This window comes from Fusarium oxysporum, chromosome I, assembly GCF_013085055.1.
Source record: "Fusarium oxysporum Fo47 chromosome I, complete sequence".
In the NCBI taxonomy this organism is placed as follows: Eukaryota; Fungi; Ascomycota; class Sordariomycetes; order Hypocreales; family Nectriaceae; genus Fusarium; species Fusarium oxysporum.
In genome coordinates this window covers 4,977,836-4,993,174 of record NC_072840.1, presented here as the reverse complement: position 1 = coordinate 4,993,174, position 15,339 = coordinate 4,977,836, and the positions used below count along the sequence as shown (strand labels likewise).

The 15,339-nt window shown below is 49.0% G+C and overlaps 3 protein-coding genes across 3 annotated transcripts; all 3 read right to left on the bottom strand.

Annotated features, from left to right (window-relative positions):
- Positions 1–787: 787 nt before the first annotated feature.
- FOBCDRAFT_7966 (velvet factor-domain-containing protein) lies at positions 788–2,956 on the bottom strand. Its single transcript, XM_031194381.3, has 3 exons — positions 2,945–2,956; positions 2,527–2,753; positions 788–2,432 (listed from the first exon to the last, which is right to left on the bottom strand). Exons 2-3 carry the CDS (start codon positions 2,675–2,677, stop codon positions 985–987), a joined length of 1,599 nt encoding a protein of 532 aa, XP_031029119.2. The 5' UTR covers positions 2,678–2,753; positions 2,945–2,956; the 3' UTR covers positions 788–984.
- Positions 2,957–9,482: 6,526 nt separating this feature from the next.
- On the bottom strand, positions 9,483–10,469 carry FOBCDRAFT_235835 (uncharacterized protein; the record flags this gene model as incomplete). The annotated part of the gene is made up of 3 exons (XM_031194376.2): positions 9,483–9,945; positions 10,002–10,294; positions 10,344–10,469. 3 exons carry the CDS (start codon positions 10,467–10,469, stop codon positions 9,483–9,485), a joined length of 882 nt encoding a protein of 293 aa, XP_031029114.1.
- A 1,226-nt stretch (positions 10,470–11,695) lies between these two features.
- FOBCDRAFT_7949 (armadillo-type protein) lies at positions 11,696–15,332 on the bottom strand. The gene is made up of 3 exons (XM_031194373.3): positions 14,700–15,332; positions 12,898–14,639; positions 11,696–12,847 (listed from the first exon to the last, which is right to left on the bottom strand). Exons 1-3 carry the CDS (start codon positions 14,992–14,994, stop codon positions 11,855–11,857), a joined length of 3,030 nt encoding a protein of 1,009 aa, XP_031029111.2. The 5' UTR covers positions 14,995–15,332; the 3' UTR covers positions 11,696–11,854.
- Between the last annotated feature and the right edge of the window lie 7 nt (positions 15,333–15,339).

Here is a 15,339-nt window from a genome sequence, read left to right as displayed (position 1 = left end):
TAATTTCCTTTGTTTTAGACGAACAAGGGGTCGAGTGACTCGAATCGTCGATTTCAGCTTTGGAAACGTGACCTTGGAACATATATTATGACTTGGCATATTTCCACCGTTGAGCTAGAACAACTATATTCATATCTTATTCCTGCCAAACTGCCTATCCATTCCATCAGTGTGGCCTCGATTATCCAACGTGAATTCAAATTCCAAAAGAACAAGTCTGTGGAGCATGCACAAGTTATGTCGATCCGACTATACAAGCTAGACATGGATATCTGGTCAAGAATTCACTTCTCATCTTCCGTACCGACAGATTGGTAACTTATGCTTTACACATGACACTGGACCGAACACGGCATGAATCAGTGAATGATATGTTTGTTTGTGATAACTCCTGTTGAATACCGAAACCTTTCCCAAAATCTCAGACAATATCTTGCTTCCCCACTAAGAACTTGCATGGATAAAATCTATCCTGATGTGCTACCAACCCCATCCATGAAGTCTTTGTTTCGAGTTTACCCCGGTATCCCAGCCTTGTTGCTCCAAGTCAAGTCACACTGTCCTAGACAAACGTCGCAGATTGTGAAGTGAAATAGAATAACGAGAAAGTAAAAGAGATGAACGGAAGTAAAAGCCTCAGTAGCACCAGTGGTCAAAGTAGTAGAGGTAGATCAATGTAAATAAGGATAAAGAAAAATAGCTGTCGTAGTAGGTGATCGTTCGTGATCATAGAAGACAAAATCATTCGTATCCAAATGTGAATGATTTTGCGTAAGGAAATCTTTGCTGGATGAAGTAATCCGGGTCCGATAAGTCTGCCATTCCCAAGACTTTAAATTCCACGTAATTGCGCCCAAACTCCTCAACATTGCGGTTTCATGCGTCTTCCGTCATTCCAAAATCGCCCAATAGATAGAAATACACAACACTAGATAGAACGCCAGAATCGATAGTTTTCCAGTGTGGTCTTTAAGATGTAGGTATCTACTCGTCATAATACCGGTTGAACTGGACAGAGCTGATTTGACCATCGGCTCGAGAGTACCAGCCTTGGTCATGATCGGGGCTATAACCACGGTGAGATCGACCGTAGTGAGGATCCACTTGTCGCTGACCATTGTGAAGTGGACGGGTGCTCTGGGCGAAGACGCTCTCGTGCTTGCGCTTGCCACCAACATTGATAGGAGGTAGTTCAGGAGCAGGACCGGTCTGTGGCTCAATAGGAGGTAGCGGCGAAACGGGAGAGACGAGCTGGTCTATCTTGAGAGCCGGGAGGGAGGTCTGGCTGTGCATAGGTCGCGGATGAGGTGCAGCAACAGGCGTGGGCGGGTACGACGGCCGCGAGTCTCGGCGATGGTGGCCTTCGGTAGAGTAGACTGAAGGGGAAGGGGGAACGTAGGTGCTGGTAGATTGTCTACGGTCATACAATTCGTGCTTAAGAGATGGAGCTGGTGAAGGGCACGAAGGAGGAATGTTACGGTTGACGTAACCGTAAGGCACATCCGTCTTGGAGTATGGAGACTGAGCTGTAGGAGCATAAGAACCATTGGGCGGACCGGGCGTTATTTGCAGGCCAGGTTGGTGCGCATATTGTCGTGGTGTTGGATACTGAGCAGCAGAGGAGTCTCCGAAGTCGAGGTGACGCGATGCAGAAGGAGCAGGCTCATAGGAGGGAGGAGGTGGTGGTGGTGGGGGCGGATAAGAATCCACCATCGAAGGTCGGCGAGAAGCGTCGGTGTAAGGAGTTCGATGTTCGCTCGAGTTACTGTGAGATCGGTTTCGGATACTATGGGGGTCTTCTGATGCTGGAGTGATAGTCCTTCTGCGACCAAAGTCCTCTTCCCGACGTTCGAAACCGTTTCCACCACTGTTGCTGTTACCAGCACCGGGCTTGCTTTCCCGCTTCCTCATACGAACATCTCGTCGAATTCGAACTCGGCAGCCCTGGTCAGCAACAGTCTTGCTGAGTTGAGTACTCTCCATCAATCCAGGAAACTTCTTAGCGCTGTAGACGCTGAAAGGTTCAGTCTTGATTTCCATTCTATAGTCGACTCCGGGTGGAAGATCGCCATCGGCAGGTTCCAGATCATAGTCTCTTTCCTCCTTGGTAGTCTCAAACAAACTGAAGGTCAGTATGTAGAGGCCCTCGTGGCGGACAGAAAGGTCGGGAAAGATGAAATAACCAGCTTCGGTGGGACGGTCGAGATAGGCCATGCCAGAAGCGGGAACACCAGTCAGAATGGGTGGGTTGCCAGCAGCTGGAGTATTAACACGACCGCGTGCAAGTGGACGGGCATGCTCGAGACTGGCGTAGAGAAAGAAGTTGGCGTTGTAGTCAAAAGTGATGTCCTTGCCCTCTTCCACACTAGGTCCCTCGATAATCCGAAGCTCGACAACCGGGGGAGGATCAACAGGTCGGCGGTCACTGTTGGCTATAAATGGTCAGCACGGAGAGTGCGTAGTAAGAATGAGAGACCAGACGCCAATGTGCAGTCAAGACCCCTATTCCCATGCCAGTCAGCTTACCTTTTGAACCAGAACCGCAGGCTCGGGCACGCTCAGGTTGCTGCAGAACAGTCATCTGATACCAGAGGCTGCGGTTCTCTCTTGTAACTCTGTGGATCCTGTTGATAACATCGCGCTTTGGCTCGGCAGGAATCGAGGATGGTGTAGCCATATTGAATATTAGTGAGGCGCGTGAGAACGCGCTGACGAAGAAAACGATTGAGAATTGAAGTCAAGTCAAGTCAAGCCTATCAATCAGACGTTGTCAGTTTGAGACCCAAATCAACGGTTGACAGTTTAATCACACGGGCCGAGCGGTCATGCAAGCGAACAGAACCACTCGATTGGTATTAAACAAGTTAATTGTTCAAACGGTTGAGAGAGGGTTTTGCACGTTGGAGGTAATGAATGGTTGGTTGGCTTCTGGCAGGGGACTCACCCTCAATGTGATACGCCCGTTAATTAAAAATATTCGGGTCGGGCAGAGTAGAGTTCAGTATGGAAATTGCGTGTGAGTGTATTGTAGTTTGTCAATTCATTCACGGACGGAGGGCGACGACCGTGATTGAAGACGGTAGAGGTTGTCGAGTTGAAGAGAAAGAGAGCGAAACCTCAACGCGACATACGAGAATTAGACCAGAGGGAGGAGGAGGAGGAGTAAGGTAAGGTAGGTACAAGTGTATGAACGAGTAGGGGGGAGTGAACAAGAAGAAGAAGGGGAAGCGAGGAAGCGAGAGGCCGGGGGCAGAGGCCGTTGAAGAGGCAGACCCAGGACCGTAGACAAGTACCTTAGCGTAGGGATAGCGTATGTCGCTAAAAGACACTAACGAACAAGCCTGAGCAGGGGACTTTAAACTGGAAGGATGCAATGGAAGCAAGGCCCAGCCCCAGCCAGCAGAGAACGTCCAAAGTTGGCTGAGTGGAGCTAAAGAGACAAGCTGAATAGGCCAGAACAGCAGCAAGCAGGCGAGGTAAGGTACGTAGATGCTGTACAAGCACTATTCCCGTCGGTCCAGTGCAGTCAGTGCATGCAGATTTGGACAAGAGAATGGATGGATTGGTAGATTGGATGCAAGCGAGTACAGTGCGTGATCTTGTTATGCTAAAAGCCCGCGGCTCCGCGGGTAAATACGTCGTCGCTGATAAAAGTAAAACTAGATTAATCACTAGAGGCAGACAGGACCAGAAAATGGCGGAGTTGTTTCTGAATAGGGCAGGGTGATAGTTAAGGTTAGACTAAGCATTCGGGCACTTGACAGAACGCGACAGAGCGAAAAGATGATGATGATGGGAGATCCATTCGAGGTGTGTGTGTGATGTCTGATGGAAGGGTCCCTTGAACCTCCGTGGGCACAGACAAGAACAGGGATAATAATGAATGAGTTTGAATAGTGAGGATGGTGGCTTAATTCCCCGGCCCAGGAGCCTGGCTCAGGTGGCTACAGCTGACTCGAACCGCCCACGGACGCTCTCAAAACGCCCTGTAGGCCACTGAGACTGGCCAAGAGGAACCGGCTGATCGCCTGGGATCTTTGGTCTCGGGGTCCCATTGTTGGGGGGTGTTCGTCCATGGCCAAGGAGACGGGACTTGGGATCGGCCCAATAAGAAGCTGTTGTTGGTTGAATGCAACCTTGGAGGGGAAAAGACAAGACGGGAGGCTTGGATGGAAGACCCAGGTTCCGAGATCCAGTCAAAAATTAACTTCAACATTCACAATTTGACTGTTTTCTTCTGGAATTCTCAACCTGTCACTGGTGATCTCCTGTGTTTACAGATTCGTTAGAGTTCAAGGGCGCCCAAGGCTCGTGGCTTTGTAGACTTTAGTACGGGCTCCCGGGGACCTTATTCTGGGTAGACTCAGCTGAGACGATCAATCTCATCAGTGGCGTCTGTACAGTGCCAGCCTTGAATTCCCTGGCAGGCACAGAATACGACAACGACGGTTACAGTTACAATTTACTTGCGGCTTGGAAAGGGGCATGATGTGATGTGAGATTTCGGGTCGGAGCATTTTTGTTCTACTGCAAATCTCTTTTTCACTTGCTTTGCCTGCTTCTGGTACTTCAGATTTGGCAGAGCAAAAGTGCAACTGTAGCGTTGCAGCCCGGGTTCGGCAACGGGAATACGTGCCCGTAAAGGTGAAGTGCTCCGGGCGACAACAGCACATTCGTCTGGGATTGGTTTTGCAGCCTCGGCCTATCACAGTTGCAGTTGCAGTTGCATTTGCATTCGACGGTGCAAGCGAAGCAGAAGCAATCAGTGGCATCGCCAAGGATAGATGTGACTGGCTATCCCACTCCCACCATCCCACGCTAAAGGAGCCAGATCCCAGCCCAACAAGCGGACCATTTCTGAAAGGATACGATATTTGACGAGGAGCAAGATGAATGACAGGAAAAGAAAAAAAGAAAGTTCACGGCATAAAACCATGTTGCAAATCATTGTCAAGAGTGTATGCATATCTTGATCCCGATGCTGTATGTTACCGTGCTACCCTTTCCTTTATGCAAAGGAAGCTTCGGACAGACGGGAACCGAGATGTGATAAGTACATACATATCAATTTCAACGTGTGCCATGTCTCATTATACGATGCGGCGGGCGCAATAGTTCAACATTTGCTCTTCGTCTTCGAGACCTTTTTACACTTTCCCAGCAGAGCATCCTCTGTGATTCCGATTCCTATCATTGCTCTTTAAATATCATCTCGCTTATTTGACATGTCACTGCCGTTGTTGTCAACCTCTAGATTCGGGGTTGTTCATCTTTATTCTCCATCTCCTCACGTCATCTCAAGGAAAAACACATCCACCAACCTTGATCAACGTTTGCTTTTCTAGGCATAGTGCCTCAACCTTCTCCGCTCTCTTGCTTTAGCGCCAGGCTATACATGCGGGATGCAGGACCCGGTGCGCGGGAACCCTCATGGATCTCACGACGCTAGACCATTTGCGTCTCGAGGGTTACGGCTTGTCTCCTCTTTCCTCACTTGAATCTTGCCGTCCCGTACCGTGCTGCTCATCTCCCTTACATACTGTGTCGAGCACTAACACCGCCAGAACAATATCCATTAAACACTGGTCCAGAGTAAAGACTGCCAGCCATCAGCTCTATATCTCTGGCTGGTTTCAGATATAACTCTTCCGCAAAGGCAGGCAACTTGCGTTGAAAATGTTTGTTTGTGCAATGCATATGCACATATGCACATACGCTGATGCAACTGATGCAACTGATGCAACAGCAACACACTAACGTGGGTTATGCCAGGGATACCCACGACTAATCTCCAGCCACGCATCCTCTGTCTTTGACTGTCAGTGGCCAACTGTACTATGTGTATGCCCAACTCGACAATCCAAATGCTTGGTCCAGCATCTCTGGAATACGACCTCGTGCATCCATGTTTCAAGATTGGCTGCCAGTTGTAGCCCTTCAAATGCTGTGCACCACACCACTTTCTCTTGTGCCGAGCATCAACTGTCAGCGGCAATGGAATACGTACTCCAAATACACGTTGTTAACCGCCAACTAGGACTGGTTGTTTCAGTCGATTATTCCTCGGTTCACGCAACCCATCCATGTTCAGTTATGGATACTTGATCGTTTAATACAACCTCGAGGGTCGCATTGCCCGGACATGGGCTCCGGCAGAGTCATGTTGCCTACCATCCTTGACATCTCACAAGTCATGTCAACTCATCTCGGTACTTTATTCGAAACTGCCTAGCTTTCAAAAACATCAGACATTCGCAGGTAGCCACAATGCGCTGACCAACTGGATCGCGGCATTCGCTCCATCACGAAGTCTATCAGAACAAAGAAACCCAACTCCCTGGCCACGGCGCTGCGGGTACCATTTTCCTGCATTCCGGTCTCCTCCAGAAATTCACCGTGCGTAAAAAGGTTCTGTTGGTTCCAGGATTTTTCATGTTCAGTGTTGGTTTCGTTTCTGGGATTATATCTCTCGGGAGAGGTTTCATCCGGTATTGGACATGCCAGGTCCAGACAAACCAGATCAGATCATGTCCCTCTGTGCCGTTAAATTGCCACGCTCTCGATTCCCTCCCTGCATTAACCAAAACTAGGTAACAGCTAACGTCTTGCAGAAGGGGGATCTCTTCTCGATTTACCTTGTCAGCGGGGAACGGGCCGGACGGGACGAATACAGCCTTGCAAGGTTGATTGTGATTAATTGTCCATCATCACCAACAACACCACACATCACTTACACTTTCATATGAAAGTGTTTATTCTCAGCAAATAATGATGAATTACGGCCTTTCTTACTGTGTACTTACACTTACCACCATGTCTACAACGCCCGCAACGCTCAGCTCCTCCCAGGACCCCCAAGTCTCATCCACTGAAATTGTTTGTCTTGATCTGTCGTACGCCACCAACACAGTCATCTACCCCAGCCCTCTCAAATACCTTGATCACAGAATGAACAGGACACTGCATCAGGCTGGAAGCCCGGGACGTCATTGTCTTTGCTTTTTGAGTTGCAAATCTCTACTGAATTTCCACGCGTTTATCCGCCAAGCGGACGCAAGCCTCCAGACCATTCCCGCAGGGAATTCCAATAATATTAACTTTGAGACATCAGACCATTTCCCCCATCTCCCAGTCAAAAGGCCTGTATCTTGAAAAATAGGCTCTGAGGAAAATATGCTCCTGAGACAAGCCGTTTCAACTCAAATCCTCCCTTCAGTCGGGACTGATCATATCACAACTCACACCGTTGACGATACCCGCACAAGGCTCGGCTCCAGATGTCGAGGCTTAGCTACATACTAAGCTTCAGTAGGCTATCCCTTCTCTCCCTGCACTGCCGATCTTGTTGGTCGTCGTCTCAGCATGGCGCGGCACGATACGACGCGGGCTTACCTCTCGATCAGATACTTTCCCTTCTATCTTCTTTGTCACTTAAGCCCAAAGCCAAGGCTCAATCACCAACTTGCAGATTCCAAACATGACCTTTGCTTTTTTGCTCGCTCTCGTCTATGGTAACCCATGGCAAGCCACAATCCAGTTTCTGTCTCACAGCCTGGACTCTGATTTACCCCTCTTCTTGGGAACACCAGCTTCTCGTATCACGGTAAACCTGTCTTGGTCCAATGTCTCTTATCGAGTTTCTTGCGTAAGGGAGCCAGAGGGGGAGGCAGCGTTTCCCCGCTGTTGGGCATCTGCGGCCGTTGGCATTACCAGCTCACAGGCCGGTCTTCTATGTGAGAAGTTTTGGCTTCGATGATATTGGACGCCACTTGCAGTACACCGGACATATCCTCCGGTTTGATTGACTGCCCTGCACATGCCACGAAGTCAATTGAGCCGGTGGCGCCTTTTCTTTTTCGGTATTCTTGTTGAGTGAGTGGTTCTGTCTACAAGCCTTTCAGTTACATCGATGTCTCGACAAGTGTCGAGGATGAGATACTGGTTTTGCTTATTATAGCCAAGCCAGTCTAACAAAGTCAACAACTCGGCTGAAACAGCCACAGTGCATCTCCTCACACGAATACACAATCCAATGCTCACATATCCGGAGTGCTATCCGCTGCATCTAGCATTGATATGTTGAAGAAGCCTTCAGTTGTTAGACAAGGTCGTGTAGATCAGCAAACATGCACCAACCCGCAAACTATCACGTCAACTCTGACGCTCTGCAGAGTCATGTCTAGTCTCGCTGTTCCACGTCGGCGGGCTATGGGGGACTCGTAGTTTGACAGGCATCGCATGTTGCACCGTGGTACGAAAGAATGGGCTGATGAGAGATGGCACAGTGAGTGAGTATCCGTCGACTTGCTGGGAGACTTCTAGCTTGACAGGTGATACTGAGGTATACATGGTAACTGTCACTTCCATGGCAATCAACGGGTTTGCTTTCCTTCTGTGAAAGCCTTTAGTGTTCTTTAGCAGCTTCTTGCGCGGTAGATGCCAACCTCTTCTAATTCAAAGCAATGACGTCTAATTCCAAGTCCAAAGCCTCCGGGCTCACCCGTCTCTCCAGAATCTCACAGTAGTCACAGCCTCCATCTTCAATCCCTGGCAAATCCCTGGCAGTTAGACTTAGTACTCCCTGCCCACGTGGAGCTGGCATACCAGTTTCCTTTTTCCCGGGGCGTATGTATGTCTCAGAGCTGCGTGACTATCTCGTCCCTTGCGCAAGCCACAACATAAGAACGATGTAACGAAAACGCTAGGCATGAAGCTTTAAAGCTAATAGAGATGCAGTAAATAAATGGCGTCTATTGTAGTTGCTGTCCAGGTTAGTGCCGGTTGATTGATGTGCTGTATACCGTATAGTAGTGGTTGAAGAAATAGTTGCTTGGCAACCGCGAGAGCGCGAAAGAGCGAAGTGGCTTGTCGTGGGGATAGAAAGTGACGTTGATCCCGCTTGGCAGGGATAGACTAGACTTGGTTTTATTGAAGGTGTAAAGGGGAATATGCTTTGGCTGCATTGGAAGTTCCGGAGACATGTGCTCACCTCGTTGTGTTGATTTGGTTGGTTTAGGGTAGTTCCCAAATCGAAGGATCACGATTGATGAATGTCGCTATTGATGAGAACTAGTACATGGAACGCCTTCTATAGTGATTATGATAGCTTGAATTGTGATAGTAATGAGTGTCTTTGTTTGGTTGTCTATTTCTGTAATAGAAACTCTATAGATAATCTCTTCAGATGATGACTTCCAATTGTCAGTACGAGTATGAGAGAATGACGATATTAATGGTGATTAGTTATTAAGTTATGCCAACAACATCAGCAACCAAAGGGTATCCAACTCCCGTTCAACGAGGGTATCTCAAAAACAATCCGACTCGAATGATATCTCCACAATGTCTTCACCATTATTTCCTCCCATAACCATATTCTAAACGAGTGTCCTCATAGTCACGTTATTCATAAACGCACTCATCATTGCGGCCAACAAGCAGATGCTGGTGTTCTCAGTCAGTTCAGACATGGTTTACACGTCTTAGACAGCAGCCGTAGCAGTGGCGGGAACAGGTTGTTCAGCCGCAGGAGCAACAGGGGCTCGCTTCTCAGGGAAGACACCGTTGCCAGCATTGACACGACCATACTGCGTAAAGTGCAGGTTGAGCGCACCGTAGTCCCAACGCTTGGACAAGAACATGAAGGCAAAGGCGAGTCCAGGAATCAAAAGGACGTCGAGGATACCAAAGAAGATGAAGCTTCCAGTGACACCAACCACGTTACCGCCATCAGAGATACCATAGGCGATGGGGTACAGCATCCAGAGGAGGTTCACCCAGCCTGCGAGCATGAGATAGTCCCGAGATAGGCCCAGACGAGCAGCGGATGTTCGGCCGGGATGGAGAGTCTGGAAGGCAAGCATGAGATAGGCGAATGTGCCGAAACCGAAGAATCCCCATTTGTACGAGGTTGTGGTGTATGCGGAGCAAAGGTATGAGATGATCCTGCTGTTGTTAGTATCAAACTACCAATGCGTTCACGACAGTGAGAAATGACTTACCAGATCCAGGCGAGGAAGATGTTAAACAGGATGGTAGCCCAGCTCACACCACTCATGAGTCCCAAAGCCAGAATAATAATAGGGAACGCAACAACCCAGTTGATATACTTGGCAAAGTAGATCTGATATGAAAGAGCACGGCCGAGGTTACGCTGTGTGGGAATAACAGAGTAGGCAATTCCAGAGGCGATGGAGAAGTAAGCGATTGCCCCGACGAAGAGGGCAATTGTGAAGAGGTAGTGGAAGATTCTCTCATTGTTGCGAGGCTTGAAGCTGAGAGCAAAGTAGGCGAGCTGATGTATGTTAGTGCCATGCGGTGATGTAAGAATAGGAGAGACATACGAAGCTGACGATGTAGATAGCTGTTACAGCCCAGAGCCAGTCTGAACCAGCATCAGAGAGACGAGCGTCACCCGATTGGGGATTGACGTCGAGAGCATCGTTTCGAGCAAAGATGACAGCAGGCATATTGAGTACAACCGACAATGAAGCCTTATAACTTTTTGGCAAACTCTTGTACAATTGATCGGGAACTTGTATGCTTTTATATCTCCAGTGAAGAACGAAAAGCGAAATCCCAAAGCGAGAGGAGACACACTCTTATATAGAAGACACCCAAGATCTAATCACCCAGTGAACATCATCGATGCCTCACCACATTTCACCCAATCTGAGGAATCATTAATTCCACCTGGTCAAGTTTGCATCACCCGTTCAATCCCATTGGCCAGTGGGAAGAAGCAAAGCAACCCTCAGAGCGTTGCACTTCTTCTTTTTTTCTCTTGGGGAATGACGTGAAAGAATCTCGTTGCGTATCGGGTACTTACATGTGCATGGATGGACGAGGCTCTGCTGGGGTATGTAAACATCCTTGGCGATGCTCAATATGACACGCTCGAACTGTCAGCCAAGCTTTTCACCTCTCGATGAGTTTAACTTGGCGATTAATTCAATATTGAATCATGAATCTGATGGAAAGATTTACTTTTGTCAGTTAGATTCTCAGTATCATTCTCAGTGAATCATCGTCACCAACAACAACGAGGTAACAGTGACAAACACCAGAAAAACATCATGTCATGCCACTATCATGTCAAGTCGTTTAATCCCGTCGCTTCCGAGTTGTCATGTGTTTCCATATACTAAACCCTACAGTCGATCCCTTTCCATGCCGTGGCCTCGACCCTGCAGAATCCAAAAGAAGACTCACAAGAAGGAGAGGTCACGCTTGAGGCCGGAGCATTTACACAGACAGGGTTGATTAATTGACGTCAAAGTGACTGCATGTCTACACAAGGTTATTTCAACATCTACCTTATTCTTGCAACACATCACGCGCCCAACATCTACTACGTATTCGCATATCTAGGCTCTTGGGTATCGAGATTCCTCCTTCTCAATGATGATGTTTCTCTTGTGGTGATAATGTACTGATACTCTTCATGAACCACCGTCATTCTCCCTCCACCGTGTCATTCCACGTTTCATTGCATGGCAACCCTCCGTCATGAACTTGATCCAGGCCATTCAGACACCCTTGTAGCATATCAGTCACGAGCAATACACCTTTGCTCCTCTTAGCTTCTTAGCCCCGGCAGATACAGCGTCTGCCGTTAATTCCATGATATCACCCGAGGAAACGTGACTCTATGCGACGGAAATTGTGACTGCGACTGCAAGCTTACCGCAATCCCCCCCATCAAATATCATTATTCAACCACGCTAAGTCAAGAAGAAGCATAATATAGGTTACATCAATGGCCTTTGTGGTCTAGTATACAACACACCATTCCAATCAACGCCTTCCGACACCACCATGTTTTCTCCGCCATTACCTTGCCCTAAGACACACCTCAATATCCCGCCTGCTCTATCTGATACGCTGCTGTTTTTGCTCGCTCCCGCACATCCAAATCCCCATCTTGCTTTGTAAGAGCCTCCATTTTGGAGTAGAATCCAAGCTTTCGTAACTCGTGCGCCCTGATAGCACAAGCTTGAGCCTCACCATCGTCATCCTTATAAGTGAGGTTGATGATGAAGTGACATAGCGCTACCCGGACTTCTCGATCTTTGCTGCTGGCCTGCTGCGCCAGAAGTTTCAAAAGATCTGTTTGCGCGATGATCATCTGCTGATGTCGTGAGATGCTCGCCGCGATATGCGTTAGGATGTATATAACGGCCACAATGATCTTGCTCTGTGGGTGGAACATCCTGGGCTCTCGGCCACTCGTTACTCGACGGGAGAAAGGTCGATGCACCTTGGGTCGCAGTTTGGATGATAGTATCTCGAATAGCCGTTCGCTTCCGAATTCATGCAGCAAAAAGTCGATCATCTCCGTTGTCTCATTCGTTGTCTCTGGTGACAGACCACTTCGAGGCCTTCCAATCAGGTTCCGAATCATGTCCAGCCCTTGTTCCTGGATCGCTACATCGTCATTCCGTGCTCTCCGGACCGGGTTTAATTCGGATTCTCGCACCACTGCGAGCTTGTCTTCAACTTGTCTCAGCCTTGAAGAGTCGGCGGCGTTGAGTTCTCGAAGCATTCCGTTTGATCCGTAAATCCACCGATGGGGCTCGTCTGATGGTTGCATATCCACATCGTCGTCCATATCCAGTCCCGACGCTTCCCGTTCCTTCGCCAGCTGCAAGGCCATGTCTTCCGTATCTTCGCAAACCAACTGCTGTAGCCAGTGAGATCCAAGCTCTGCAAGGCATGCTTTCTTCAGGTCGGGTCCAACGGCATCTACAAAGTGTTTGAGTGCCCACAATCCGTTCAAGCGAAGAGCCGGGTTCTGTGAGTGGGCGTGCTCGCAAAGAACAGTCACAACGCCATTCTCGGCAAGAAGCTGTGACAATTAGTTTCCGTACTCGCACTAAAATGGTTTCTCAAACATACCTCTCTCACTGGGCTGACCTCCAGGACCAGGTTGCAGATAGCCGCAGTAGCAGCGATTTGAACATTGACGTCCGGATGTTTCATGAAGCGGAAGACGGGCAGAGCAACTCCGTGGTCAACCAAGGATGTTCGTAGAATGCTGACTGATCTCGAAAGCATTCGAACAACATGGCATCCGGCAACGATCACGGAAGCAGGGTTGGCACCATATCCTGCCGTTTCTCCCTTTCTAGTAGTCTCAGCGCTTGGCTTTTCTGAGCCTCGCTCCTTTGCACTCTGCGGTCTTCTAGGATACTCTGAAAGGGACTCGACAACGTAGGAAACCACATCTTCAGCCACAAATGCCTTTCTGTAGTCTTCTTTACCCCCTGCGAGAGCTGCGATGGCCTTCAATGTGCTTTCACGCACTTTGAGTCGGTGAACCAGGAGCTCATTCTGACCTTCCTGACCAAGTTGAGCCACTGGGGAGTTGTTCTCAACCTCCATATCGACATCTGCATGAGGCGACCAGTAATGCGGCCGCGTACCTTCCTTTACAGGAGTGTAGGCGTGCTTGAGAAGCCGACTCAACACAGGCACGGCTTCACATTCGTAGGCTGCCTTCTGGAGGTACTCGCTGTCTGTAATCATGCGTGCCAAAACCACTGGTGCGCGCTCCAAAATAGTGCGTTTGACCGTATTGTCGACCTCATTCACATCCGAGACGTCTTTGTCGTTTTTAGCTATCATGCGGATGAGAAGGGGTACCACGAGAAGTCCCAGGCTCGCTTCTCTCAACCCTTTGCTTGCTACTCCACCTTTGATAAGTGCAGCAAGAATAGCAGAGGCAAGGAGGCGCTCATATTCACCTGAGCGCCTCACGAGCCGGACCAGCCAGGGAATAAAGGGGCTCTCAATCTCCTCTGTATCTTCAGGACTCGAGCCCGTGGTTTGAAATCGAGGCGAATCCCATATAGCAGACGAGCTGAACTTGCTCAGAGAAGATCGGCTAGATGATTGCGAATCTGAAGAGCCACCTGGTGGTACGGAGCCGTAGGGGGATGTAGATTGGTTTCGGGGTAAGTTGATCGGAAGCATATACTCCATCGCAGTCACTGGATGCTGACGCGTGCTGTTAGGGCCTGTTTGCTCGATGTCTGGGTTTCCTGCAGGCTCAAATTTGATCGGTGGGAAGACAGCAAGAATAGAAGGAGAGTTTGCCAGTCTATTTGCCCGATATTTTGAATCTCCCAGAATAGCACCGATAGCCTCAAGTATCGAATCCAATCTTAATGTTTGGGGTGCCGGCTCGGGGAAAGCTTCAAAGAGCCCATCGTTCTTTGCCGAAGCGTCAGCTCCTGGAACAACCTCTCCACGAAGGACCGCAACGCTTGCTAAACGGGTCGCTAACGCATCTAATACTCCGGATGTTGCCAAAGCTTGTTGATGGCGCTCTTCACGGCAAAGTCGAGATATCAAGCCTGCTGCGAGCGAAACTTGAGATTGTAGGAGGATATTCGTAGAAGTGATAGAAAGCATTGCCCCAAACGAATCGAGATATTGGACAGAGAACACGGTATCCGCTAGAGATTCGACATCGATGGGCGAAGATGGCGCCGCCAGGGTAGAAGCATCAGCTATGTCAGTCAATGCCTTGAGGGCCGCGACGACGAGTTGCGGTGCGTTGGTGAACGGCGATACGTTGGCCATGAGGGAGGGAATTGCGCGTGCCGCATGGAGGGGCGCAAGGAAAGCAGGTCCTCCTAATCATGTCCATCAGTAACTATAACCAGGCGATGTCGAGCAGTTTGTTGAGAGCATACCGTTCGCAAAGCTCGCCACCAGTTGAAGCGCCTGTAACCTCACATTCTCATCTTCCGATAACGGCCTCTGTAGTAAAGGATATCGAGAGTCCTTCCCATTTGGCTTCGCTGGTGACCTGGCCGAGGCCAATGTTCTGACAATTGGTTCAAGAACACCCAAGCCAATCCATTGCTCTTTTCTTTGTACATGGCCGATAATTTCATTCTTGAGAGCTCGTAAGGCGTCAGTTTGCTCGGGCAATGTTCTAGCGTTTCGCAACTGAGCCAGAATCGGGTGGCTTTGCGCTCGAGCCATGATGACGGGTCTTTGTATTAAAACGAGATCGGCTGAGGAATTCGGAGTCGCAAAAGAACGGCGTCGAAAAGGGATTTTATATGTAGCTGGACGGAATTACGTAGCTGTGGCTGCTATTCAATGGGGGAACCTAGAAATCGAGGACACTGAGTGATGTTGACGCCTTCACATCCAATGAAACAACATGCGATAATAACTCCTGGGACTTGTTTGAGAAGAGAAGAATCGGGGAACAAGTGATTAAGGTTGGTCGATGACGATACGATAAGTGAGGAAATTGGGTTTCGAGGCTGCTGAAATTCAAATCGTCAACCGTTAAGGAACATGCGAGTTGCTATCAAAGCC

Excerpts from the sequence above, each read along its gene's own strand:
- FOBCDRAFT_7949 (XM_031194373.3), bottom strand. The coding sequence starts at position 14,994 with ATGGCTCGAGCGCAAAGCCACCCGATTCTGGCTCAGTTGCGAAACGCT. Across the intron at positions 14,640-14,699 it reads GGTGGCGAGCTTTGCGAACG|GAGGACCTGCTTTCCTTGCG; the intron begins GTATGCTCTCAA and ends GGACATGATTAG. Across the intron at positions 12,848-12,897 it reads AGGTCAGCCCAGTGAGAGAG|CTTCTTGCCGAGAATGGCGT; the intron begins GTATGTTTGAGA and ends TAATTGTCACAG.
- FOBCDRAFT_7966 (XM_031194381.3), bottom strand. The coding sequence starts at position 2,677 with ATGGCTACACCATCCTCGATTCCTGCCGAGCCAAAGCGCGATGTTATC. Across the intron at positions 2,433-2,526 it reads CTGCGGTTCTGGTTCAAAAG|CCAACAGTGACCGCCGACCT; the intron begins GTAAGCTGACTG and ends GACCATTTATAG.